General features: G+C 47.7%; 1 protein-coding gene across 15 annotated transcripts in view; it reads right to left on the bottom strand.

The window, feature by feature from the left end:
* CREM (cAMP responsive element modulator) overlaps window positions 1-12,838 on the bottom strand; it is a gene marked incomplete at its 5' end in the record, with an annotated part of 96,985 nt that overhangs the window by 65,398 nt on the left and 18,749 nt on the right. For 5 of the 15 annotated variants that reach the window (XM_081109802.1, XM_081109800.1, XM_081109789.1 and 2 more), the window contains one exon: window positions 3,231-3,354. The exons of 5 other annotated variants lie outside the window; for them this stretch is intronic. In XM_081109802.1, the coding sequence (XP_080965928.1) occupies window positions 3,231-3,350 (120 nt within the window). Of the gene's footprint in view, window positions 1-3,230; window positions 3,355-12,838 lie in introns of those variants that run through there. 5 more of the 15 variants (XM_081109795.1, XM_081109797.1, XM_081109796.1 and 2 more) reach the window with 1 other exon arrangement.

The following is a 12,838-nucleotide window of genomic DNA, read 5'->3' as shown; positions in this document are numbered from 1 at the left end:
GTTAGCAGGCTGGGTGCATGGGGCCCACCTAGTCTCAGAAGAGAACTCAAGGGAACCAGTCTGGCCTGAGACAACCCAGGAAATGCCTGATGTGCCCCCTGAGCCATCTAGTCAGCCATCAGGCCCTAGATATTCTCCTTTCAAGACACAGTGGAAATCTCACTGCTGCTGTCCCCACACTACCATGACTCCACCCAAATGATAACCTCTTACTGGCTCGCTGACTTCCAATACAACCTCCACACAGCTGCTAAGTGTTCTAAAGTGTTCACTGGAAAATCTTTCAAGAATATTTAGAATACAGGATATGCTACATTCTCAAATGTATACAACCTTCTGCTGACCTTGCCCAGCTCCAATTCCCAGCCCAGACACTAGCCTCGGTACCTGCAATTCTCTATCTGCACAGTATTCCCTGGACTAGAATTTTCTTCCCTATCCCTACCTAGCTCGCAAACTCCTACACACCCTTTACATCAGTGGTTCCCAAACTTATTTGGCCTACCGTCCCCTTTCCAGAAAAAATATTAGCGCCACCTGGAAATTGATTTTTTTAAAATTTTAATAGCAATTAAACAGGAAGATATATGTATTAATGTTTCTACCTTTTTCGTAAAATATAGTAAAGAAAGGTGTAAATTAGAAGCATTGAAGTTTGAAATTATGAAACTATTTATTGAACTCAGAATAGAAAGGTAATACAAAAAAAGTTAAAACAAATGCACCTGTGGCCATCACCGCCCCCCTGGATCGCTGCCGCGCCCACCAGGGGGCGGTAGCGCCCACTTTGGGAATCACTGCTTTACATCTAGCTCCAAAGTCAATTCCTCTGCAAAGCACTCCTAGTCAACTGGCTTCTCCCTCCTCTATATGTTTTAGTGGTTTTGTGCATCTTCTTGCGATCAGTTAAAATAGCAAGTTTAGCCCTAGCTAGTTTGGCTTACTGAATGAAGTGTCTGCTTTGTGGACTAAAAGTCCTGGTTTCAATTCCGGTCAAGGGTACATGCCTGGGTTGCAGGCACAATCACCAATAGGGGGTATGCAGGAGGCAGCCGATCAATAATTCTCTCTCATCATTGATGTTTTTATCTCTCTCTCCCTCTACCTTCCTCTCTGAAATCAATAAAAAAAAATATTTTTTTAAAAAATACCTGTCTATCCCACTAACCCATTTTTTTAAAATATATTTTATTGATTTTTTACAGAGAGGAAGGGAGAGGGATAGAGAGTTAGAAACATCGATGAGAGAGAAACATCGATCAGCTGCCTCTTGCACACCTCCTACTGGGGATGTGACTGCAACCAAGGTACATGCCCTTGACCGGAATCAAACCTGGGACCCTTGAGTCCGCAGGCTGACGCTCTATCCACTGAGCCAAACTGGTTAGGGCAACTAACCCATTTTTAAGGCCAAGAACCACATGTCCCCATGCATCTAGAATAGTGCCTACTAGATACTGGGGGTACTCAATAAATATTTGATTAACTAAATAAATACATGAGTTTGTTTTTACTATAAATATCTATATTTTTATAGGTATCTCAGAAATAAATTTTAGAAGCTAGAAAACAAAGTTTAGACCTAACTTTTTTAAAAAAGAAAATAAAGATTAAACCAAATAAATACTGGGCAAACAGTAAGACTTCTGACATATTTATAAATAAGAGTATAAAACTAGAGATTTGGAATTACCAACCTTCTCAAATAATAATAATTTGAGGCCCTAGGTGTTTTGCTCAGTGGATAAGAGCATTGGCCTGGGGACTGAAAGATCCCGGGTTTGATTCCAGTCAAGGGCACATGCCCAGGTTGCAGGCTCAATCTCCAGTGGGGGGCATGCAGGAAGCAGCCGATCAGTGATTCTCTCTCATCATTGATGTTTCCATCTCTCTCTCCCTCTTCCTTCCTCTCTGAAGAGACAAAAGGGTAACTAACCGTACCTCCGCTATGCTTCCCATTGGCTAATCAGCGAGATATGCAAATTAACTGCCAACAAAGATGGTGGCTGGCAGCCACACAACTGAAGCGAGCAGGTTTGCTTGCTCCAGTGATGGAGGAAGCCAAGGTTCCCCGCCTGCCGCGGCCTGCTTTAAGCTCCAAAAGCAACAAAGTTTCAATTATAGAAGCTAAACAAACCCCAGATACCTGCTTACAGCCAGCTGCGGCCTCAGAGCTGGGAGCACCAGTGAAGGCAACAGAGTTTCAATTATAGAAGGTAAATAAATCCCAGAATAAAAAAAAAAAAAAAGGAGAGGCTGGGAGCTTCAGTCGCAGGCCAGCCTGAAAATGGCCCTCAGCCTCTCACCCAGACTGGCCAGGCACCCCAGTGGGGATCCCCACCCTGAAGGGGCTGTGGCCAGCCTGCAAACACCCATCAGCCCCTCATCCAGGCTGGCCAGGCACCCCAGTGGGGACCCCCACCCTGATCCGGGACACCCTTCAGGGCAAACTAGCCGGCCCCCACACATGCACCAGGCCTCTATCCTATATAGTAAAAGGGTAATATGCAAACTGACCCTAACAGCAGAAAGACTGGGAATGACGGTCACTATGACACACACTGACCACCAGGGGGCAGACGCTTGATGCAGGAGCTGCCCTCTGGTGGTCAGTGCGCTCCCACATGGGGGAGCTCTGCTCAGCCACAAGCCAGGCTGATGGCTGCCAGTACAGCAGTGGTGGTGGGAGCCTCTCCTGCCTCCTCAGCAGTGCTAAGGATGTCGGGTTGCAGCTTAGGTCTGCTCCCCGCTGTCAAGTGGACATCCTCCAAGGGCTGCCAGGCTGCCAGAGGGATGTCTGATTGCCAGCTTAGGCCCAATCCCCCGGGGAGCAGGCCTAAGCCAGCAGGTGGTCATCCCCCGAGGGGTCCCAGAGTGCGAGAGGGCACAGGCCGGGCTGAGGGACTTCGCCCCCCCCCCCACCCCCTGAGTGCACACATTTTTGTGCACTGGCCTCTAGTATATACATATTAACTTGAGTATTACATATTATGGAGAGGTTTTTATTTTTCCTTTGCATAAGTGGTGGAAAGTGGTGCAAAGTGTCTGTTACAATGCAAAAGTAATTCAATCATGTAGATTCCCTTCTACATCAAATCAGTAAGGATACCTAATCAGGAAACAAGGGAAACTTAAAGATCAATTGCAATAAAACAGAATCTAAACATAATTCTCATTTTCATATAGTTTAACTTTCATCAGTTTCTGCCTATTGCCTACAATGAATTTACCTGAGCTAAATTAGGGATTGAATTTTGACCAGTCTGAGCCTGCATATTTGCAGATTCTCTCTCTGTCACAGAATCTGTTACACTTCCATCCTGTTGAGATTCAATTGTTTCCATGGTCATTTGTCTGAAAAGACAGTAAAAAGGAAGAAACATTAAGGTCTTATCTGAAACATTTCTCTATTTTTACCTATCTTTCTGATACTCATTTCTGTCATCCAAATGTACTAGTTTATTTTTTCAAGAAATAAGTTTATTTGCAGAGTCCCAACTCTCCAAACTTAAGGTATCTCCTCTGCTCAGTGAATATGGACAGCAAAATGTTTTATGGAAATTAGTTTCTTAAAAATGTTTTGAATCTTATAGTAAAGTTTCCTTAATAATTATTTTAAGCCCTATAGTATGAATAAGTGATAAAAATCAGTGTTTTTGTTTTACATAAAGTCTATGATTCTCAAGGCCAAATACATCTGCTTTATAATTTGATGTAGTATGAAAGAATTTTGCAACTATCCAAATTGAATGCATTATAATCCTATATAATAAAAGGCTAATATGCAAATAGGTCGAATGGCAAAACAACCGTAACAACTGAATAACCGGTCGCTATGCTGTGCGCTGACCACCAGGGGGTGCGGACCATGGCGGGTGTTGGTAGCGGCTGGATAGTGGAGCAGGTGAGCAGGGGCACAAGACCAAGGCAGAGCACCAGTTGCTGTCATTGGGGCGAGCCTCTGGTAGTTACTGAAAATTCTTTGCTCCCACGAGCACCGCAGTCCTGCCCAAGCGCTTACACCCACTGCCAGCGCCGGCCCTACTCACACCTGCAGCCAGCACCAGAGCTGCTGCTCACACCTGCTGCTGGTGCCCAGCACCAGTTCCGATCACTTGGCACCATCAGCAGGTGCAAGCGGTGGCTGCCAGCCCTGATCTCCCCTGAGGGCTTCTCCATCTCCCCCTGCTCCTGAGGAGCGATTGGGGCTGCAGCTGCCACTTGCATCTGCTGCTGGCACCGGCCCCAATCGCTCTCGTCCATCAGCGGGTACAAGCAGGGCCAGTGCCATCAGTGCATGGGGGCAGCAAGAGCGGGACTGCTGGCAGACAGGAGACCGGGGGCCGAGCTGAGAGAGGCTGGGCAGGGGTGCAGAGGATGGGCCTAGACCCTCCCCTGTGCCCACCTCAGCCTCATGGCTCACAGTTCCTTTCAAAGTGCACAAATTCGTGCACTGGGCCCCTAGTCTATAATAATAAAAGCATAATATACTAATTAGACCAGACAGCCGAACAACCTTCTGGACATCATTCCAGATGAAGCTGCGGTGGCGGGGCCTGAGGCAGAGGCAGTTAGGGGCGATCAGGCAGGCAGAGTGGTTAGGGGCAATCAGGCAGGCAGGCAGGAGAGCGGTTAGAAGCCAGCAGTCCCGGATTGCGAGAGGGATGTCTGACTGCCGGTTTAGGTCCTATCCCGCAGGAAGGGCCTAAACTGGCAGTTGGACTCCCCCAAGGGGTCCTGGATTGAAAGAGGGTGTGGGCTGGGCTGAAAGACCCCTTCCCCCCGCCGTGCAAAAATTTTGTGCACAAGGCCTCTAGTATAATAAAAGGCTAATATGCAAATTGTCCCCACGGGCGGGAGTTCAACTGACCGGGAGTTAGACGTGTGCTGACTACCAAGGGGCAGTGCACAACATGGCAGGCATAGGCAACGCAGCGCTGGTAGTTGGTGGCAGTGGAGGAGCTGTCAGCCCTAACAGGCCCCGACAAGAGTGGGACCACGGTGGGATGGTGAAGTAGGTGAGCAGGCGGCACCAAGCCAAAACAGGTGCAAGCAGGGGACCCGATCGCCACACCGGTCACCCCAAAGAAGGTGACCGATGGCGGGGTTGGGGGCGGGGGTGGGGCCAGCAAGGCGGGTGCGAGCGGGGGCCCCAATCACCCCATAGATCAGCCCTGATGGCCGGCCAGGCCTAGGGACCTTATCTGTGCACAAATTTCGTGCACCAGGCCTCTACTTATAATATAAAAGTGTACCTAGCTTTTTCAGCACTAAGTAGTTTCTGATAAACAAGCCTCTCAAATTAAATCAATCAGAATTGACCACCTGTCCTGCAGCTCCCCAGTTACTTAAAGAATAGAATCTAATTTTTTTCCAGGAAAAACTTTTGTATTATTGTTTTCAATTTAAGTTAATGATCTCTACATGGAATCTTTCCAGACAGAAGGTAAGCCTTACCAGAATAAAGTTTACCCTAATAAAAAGTTAAAATGCAAACAAAATAAACAAACTCAATTTTTTATTCCCTGCTATTATACAACTTTCTTTTAAATATATTTTTATTGATTTCAGAGAGGAAGGGAGAGAGCGATAGAAACATCATTGATGAGAGAGAATCACTGATCAACTGCCTCCTTCACGCCCCCTACTGGGGATCGAGCTCATAACCCGGACATGTGCCCTTGACAAGAATCAAACCCCAGACCCTTCAGTCCACAGGCTGATGCTCTATCCACTGAGCAAAACCAGCTAGGGCTATTGTACATCTTTTTAATTGTCAGTAATATAATATGATTTTTTTCCATCTTAGAAGTTAAAATATGTATCCAAAAAGTATGCAGACCACTTAGAACTTTGAATTAAAATGTCCAGATCTTTTTGCCAGATTTAATTAGTTGCCAGATCCTACAGTTAAAGTCTTTCACTTAATACCTTCTTTTGCATTTCAACAGCCACTACCTACCTGAATCCAAGCCTTCCTTTCTCAAACTTGTGGGCTATAGTCTATCCAGCGGTCGCCAACTGGTGGTCCGTGAGGTCCGAAAGGTTGGTGACTGCTAGAGTTGCATTTTCCGCTAAAAACCCTTTTCCACAAAGCATGTCCTAGCAGTAGTATTTTGGAAACAACTTGAGAAATGCTGTCTTATGCTATTTCTTACACCTTTATTAAAAGCTCTCAAGAATTTGAGTCTCAACTTCAACATGACGTTACTGAAAGGCCTTCCAGAGTAAACTCAATTCATTTTAGGAACACTCATTTAGCACCACCTACATGATAGGCCTGAAAATACAAAAGTGGGTTAGTTACAACCCATGCCCTGAAGAGATTCACTGACTAGTTGATCCTTGGTTTTGCAAATACAGTACTTGTGTTACAAGATTCCAGGGCAGGGGGGATAGGGAAACTGAGACAGGAAAGTTAAAACAGGCCAAACAGTGTGGGCAATTTGCAGCCAGCTTGTAACTAACAAGCCATTATCTTCCCAGCCAAGAAGACAGAGTAAATGGTTAAAGAAACCACCTTAAAGAAAGAATGCAGAAAGAGAGGGCTAAAAGGAAAAGGAAAAAAGGGCAGTTTTAGAGAAGCCAGCAGTCTCAAGACCTGGCAAGATAAAGTTGCCAGGTGTTTCTCATAATTACTGGGAAGGCCACAACAAAGTAAAAAAAAAGGGGGGGAGGGGGAGACCTTGAGAATTAATTTCTACCAAAATACTCAGCAGAGGAATTTTGAGGCCTATAGACAAAAGGGTATATAACACCTCAGACCCCAACCCAACTTGCTCTTCAGATTAGCAGAGAGCCTGTCTGAGCTTCATAAGCCAGATGTATATGTTTACTTGCTTTGCTTTTTCAATAAAGGTGCATGCTTTAATTGCATTAATAAATTGGTTTTTCACAACACCGTCAAGGTCTCTCGTATAAATTTATATATATGAGAAGACAAGGGTGGAGGCTGGGGACAGCCCTCTCCCACTGACTCTGGGGCTGTCCTATCTGGTAACACTTCTCTGGTGTCAGTGAGATGTGCCTGTAACATTTGGACAACCTAGATCAGAACTAACCACAATACTTGTTAAAAATAATAATAGTAATGCAGATCCCCAGGCTCAACCCCAAATCTACTGAAACAAACTTTGAGGATCTAGTTTTTTATATCAAAGAGATTCCGATGTACATTAAAATTTGAGGAAAACTTAGTTTATTGGTAAATTCTATCAGGTAGACCAGTAATAAATATAAGCAAACTTCTTAAATTGTATGAAGGATGTTATGTATGAAATGATTTAGGAAATTTAGAAGGAAAAGATTTAGTCTGCCTGAGGATGGGGCCATGAGTTGTATATTGAAGGATGAGAAGGATTTCTTTCATCAAGTAGAAAAGGAAAGGACTGAGAGGAAGGGAAAGTTCAGAGTATGTTTAGAAAACATTATAGCTGGTTGTGGTAGAGTATCTGGATGACAGGGTAGCCTATTCAGATTTAGGGGGAGGAAGAGGAGGACGAGGATAAGTAAAAGATGATCTGGTAAGTTTGGATGGAACAAGATGAAGAATAGCTTTTAATGCCTTGAAGAAAAAAAATATCCACCTCACTCAGATATCTCCTGTTATAGGTCCTTCCGTATCTATGGAACCAATCTATATTGTATAAAGTTTCAATTACTTAATATTTACACAGAATTCAATCAAGAAACAGACAATAGCCCTAGCCGGTTTGGGTCAGTGGATAGAGCGTCAGACTGTGGGCTGAAGGGTCCCTCGATTCTGGTCGAGGGCAACCTAGGTTGCATGCTCAATCCCCAGGCCTGATCGGGGCCTGTGTGGGAGGCAACCAATCAATGTGTCTTTCTCACATCGATGTTTCTCTCTGTCTCTCCCCCTCACTTACACTTTTGCTAAAAAAATCAATGAAGCCCAGTCTGCATGGCTCAGTTGGTTGAGCATCAACCTATGAACCAGGTTATGGGCTCGATCCCCAGTGTGAGGCATGCTCCCTCTCCCTTCCTCTCTGAAATCAATAAAAATATATATATATATTTTTAAATATATTTTTTATTGATTTTTTACAGAGAGGAAGGGAGAGAGATAGAGAGAAACATCGATGAGAGAGAATCATCGATCAGCTGCCTCCCGCACATCTCCTACTGGGGATATGCCCGCAACCCAGGTACATGCCCTTGACCGGAATCAAACCTGGGACCTCTCAGTCCGCAGGCCGACGCTCTATCCACTGAGCCAAACCGGTTTCGGCAAAAATACATTTTTTAAATCAATGAAAAAATATCCTTGGGTGAGAATAAAAAAAAAAAAAAAAAAAAAAAGGAAGAAAAAATAAACAGAAAATAAGCAAAGGTTACCCATTAACAGCCAAACAGATGGCCCAAATCCACACACTAAAACTTCTGAAACTTCTGAATGAAGAGAACCTCTCCCAGTCCATACTTCAAAGCCATTCATTTTTATTTCAAATACAATCCTCATTTATCTGGTTAATAAATATACTCAATATAAGACAATGGGGGTTGCTGGGGAAAAACTATAAAATATAATAAACATTTCAAGAATTCCAACTGTGGCAATTTGGGTCCACACAGGGTAAAATTGCCTAATTCTTTAAACTCAACCAATTTAAGGGTTTATTAATTAAATTCAATAAGTGATATCCTATATAATAAAACCCTAATATGCAAATCGACCGAATGGTGGAACGACCAGCAGCACGACCGTTGCTATGACGTACATTGAGCAACAGGGGGCAGATGCTCGATGCAGGAGCTGCCCCCCATTGGGCATTGAGCATCTGCCCCCCGAGAGGGAGGCAACCAGCGGTGGCGATCAGAGAGCAGGGCCGGCCGGTGAGTGCCCCGCCGGTCATCTCCCACAAACTGGCAGTCGGACATCCCCTGAGGGTGCAAGCCCAGCTGAGGGACACCAACCCCCACATCTGTGCACGAATTTTGTGCACTGGCCCTCTAGTTTACAATAACTATCCTGAGTCATTAAGAAAAGTTTAACTATACCTAGTATAGTTTAAGCAAAAGGAGTACATGTAACAGAATCCAGGATGATTCCCATAAAAAAAATGCTTAACCCTTTTTGGTCCAACATGGAGGCTGACTTGACAGACCAGGCACTAGGAGCAGGTCCAACATCGAGCTGAGGTCTAGTGAGACAGATAACTTCAACATTCAATCCTGTCAATTAATCTGAACCAAACTGTTTGAATTCCAAAAATAAAATTGGACCGCAAAGGATTAAAAGGTAAACCTAATCAGGACCCATTTTTAGAGATATAATGAAAGACTTTATAAGTTAGTAATATTTTAAAGTGTTTTACACATTAAAGTGTTTTTATCTGATGCAATCACCTTAATTGTTCCCTTTTTCTACTAGGTCCAGCCCAGAATTCAATCCTTTGCCCTTCTCCTTTTTTCAATCTACACATTCGGTATGGTGGTTAACTCCCAAATCCCTTTTATACACAACCCCTCCTATTCGGCATCTACACCTAGAGTTTTCAGACACCTTTCCTTCCCTTTTTTCTTTCTTTCAGTCAACACCATCACTGTCCATTAAGCTCCAAAGCTAGAATCATGCATCTATATGTGAGTCAGTACCACAAAAAAAACAACAACAATCCACAGTTAAATATCAGCTAAATCAGGATGCCACAAGGCCCTGAGCCTCCTAGTGAAAAAAGGCAGGAATGGAAGATCAGTTCATTCTTGCTACACTTTGCATCATCTTATCTAACAAAGAGGAAATATGCAAATTGATCGTCACACCATAATGGTCAAGATGGCTGCACCCACAGCAGAGGCAGGGATTCTGTAACACAAGATGGCTGCACCCACAGCGGAGGCTGAGTTCCCGTAATGAGCCTTAATGAGCAATCAGCAGGGACCTGAGACTGCGCCCCCGCCTGGTGGGGCTTGACAGGGGACCTCAGGCCGCGCCCCCTACCCTGGCACCAGGCTGGGGAACCGCAGGCCACGCCCCTGCCCTGGCAGGGCTTGACAGGAGACTTCAGGCTGTTCCCCCCGCCCAGCGGGGCTTGACAAGGAACCTCAGGGTACACCCCCCACCTGGCGGGGCTTGACGGGGGACCTGAGGCCGCGGCCCTGCCTGTGGAGCTTTATGGAGAACCTCAAGGTGTGTCCCCCACCCTGGCCCAGGCTGGGCAACCTGAGGCTGCACCTCCTGCCCAGCAGGGCTTGACGGGGACCTCAACGCATGCCCCCTGCTCCGGCCCAGGCTGGGGGAACTCAGGCTGTGCACCATGCCCCGGCACCAGGCTGGGGGACCTGAGGCTGCACCCCCTGCCTGGCGGGGCCTGACGGGGACCTCAGGCCACACCCCCTGGCCTGGGCCAGGGGACCTCAAGGCACACACCTTGGTGCTGGGCCGGGGACCTGAGGCTGCACCCCCTGCCTGGCGTGCACCGGGAGACCTGAGGCTGCACCCCCCACCCCCACTCTGCAGGGCTTGACAGGGGCCCTGAGGCTGCACCCTCCCACCCAGTGGAGTTTGATGGGGGACCTGAGGCTGCACCCCCTGCCCGGCAGGGCTTGACAAGGGTGGGGCCGGACGGGTCTGGATCTCGCCCAATGGGGTGGGGCCAGCTGGGTCTGGTCTCACATGATTTTGAGGTGCCACGGGTGTGCGGGGACTTGACTCTGGGCCCCACGGTCCAACCCAGACTCTGACAGGAGGAAGATTTTCATATACGTTTTACTAGTTTTCTTTCCTCTCTGACACTTCTATTAGAGAGAAAGAGCAAATAGCAATAATAAAGTACTAGTGGACCGGTGCACGAAATTTGTGCGGGGGGGGGGGGGGTGTCCCTCAGGCTGGCCTTCACCCTCTCCAATCTGGGACCCCTCGGGGGATGTCCGACTGCCGGTTTAGGCCTGATGTAGGATTGGGCCTAAACCGGCAGTCGGACATCCCTCTCGAAATCTGGGACTGCTGGCTCCTAACCACTCACCTTCCTGCCTGTCTGATTGCCCCTAACCACCCTGCCTGCCAGCTTGCTCGCCCCCAACTGCCCCTCCCCCGCCAGTCCGCGCGCCCCCATCTGCCCCCCCCCCCCACCAGCCTGATCACCCACAACTGCCATCCCATCCTGGTCTGATCACCCAAAACTGCCCTTCCCTCTTGGCCCCTAACCGCCTCTATCTCGGCCCTGCCACCATGACTTTGTCCAGAAGAACGCCCAGAAGGTCTCCTGGGAGGTCTCCCAGTTTAATTAGCATATTACCCTTTTATTAGTATAGACAGAGGCCTGGTGCACGGGTGGGGGCTGGCTGGTTTGCCCTGAAGGGTGTTCCCGATCAGGGTGGGGGTGCCCTTGGGGGGCGGGGCAGCCTGGGCGAGGGGCCTGTGGTGGTATGCAGGCCGGCCACACCCCCATTGGGGTGGGGGTCCCCTCTGGGGTACCTGGCCAGCCCGGGTGAGGGGCTGATGGCTGTTTTCAGGCTGGCCATGCCCCCCCAGTGGGGACTCTCACCCCATGGGGGCATGCCCAGCGTGGGTTAGGGTTTGAGGGCCATTTTCACGCTGGCCACACCCCCTTCAGGGTGGGGGTCTCTGCTGGGGTGCCTGGTCAGCCTTGGTGAGGGGCTGATGGCTGTTTGGAGACTGGCCATGGCCCCCAGCGGGGGCCCTCACCCCAATGGTGGCCTGGACAACCTGAGTGAGGGGCTGAGGGCCGTTTGCAGGTCCCTCCCTCCGTGGCTGGCCTGGGTGACCCAAGGCTCCCGCTAGCTCTGGCCTGCTCCGTGGCCGCTGCCCACAGGCCCCTCCTTCGGCAGCCAGCCCAGGCGGGCATGAAACTTGGCTTCCTCCGTCGCCAGGGGTGACTCAAACTTCCCATCCGCTCTGGCTAGATCCGTGGCCGCCGCCATCTTTGTCCCGGTAATTTGCATATTCCCTCCTAATTGATGTGGTGCATCACAGAGGTATGGTCAATTTACATATTTGTCTATTATTAGTGTGGGTTTCCTCTAATTAATCCCCTTTTAATGTGCACGAATTTCGTGCACCGGGCCACTAGTTAACTATACCCTCCTATCCCAACACTAGACCAGCAATTGAGTTGGCTGCTCCTCACAATTGCTCCTGTCCATTCTAAGGACCATATATCACAGACCACAGGCCTCCCCCAAAAGCCAGGCCTGTGCAGCCATACCAGAATTACATCCATTAATACCTTACATTCCTATTTTTCCAGACAATGTGAAAGATATATGCCCCTCCCATTATTTCATCTTCACTCTCATAGCTAGTGATTCCTTTCCCCACATAATACAACTGCTCCTCCTATTTTCCTTCTACACCTTTGTAATGTGCTACCTGAAACTCCCAAAGCCTCCACAGCCCTCTTAAGAGCAGCTCATCTTCCCACACCTTATTAAGATCAGAATGTAGACTTGGCATCCTCTTTGATCCCCACTACTATTTCCCAGCTGTTCCTCCTCTGTTCCTTTGTAAAATCCCTTGTTCCCTCAAAGCTCACAGTAATTGGGTGTACCATCCTATAACTGGAGACTTTGGCACCTGACTCAAGAGCCTTCCTCTCCACCAGTCTGTGTGTTGTTCAACACAAAGGGAAGAACCCATCCTTCTCACCCTGATGCCTCAATTCAATGACTTTCTCATTCCACTTCAGCTATCTACTTGAGTGACTGGCCATACACTGAACCTTGTCTGTGTTCAAAACTGCTCCATCTCTGAAAAAATTATTTCTGACATCCTATTCTCCCACCTTACACCCTTCCTCAGTAACTCCTACCACTCCTGTTACTCAACCACACTGAGATCTCCAGACCAATTTCTCCC

The sequence above is a fragment of the Myotis nattereri genome, assembly GCF_964212035.1.
Source record: "Myotis nattereri genome assembly, chromosome: 1".
In the NCBI taxonomy this organism is placed as follows: Eukaryota; Metazoa; Chordata; class Mammalia; order Chiroptera; family Vespertilionidae; genus Myotis; species Myotis nattereri.
This window is presented reverse-complemented; position numbering and strand designations above follow the sequence as displayed.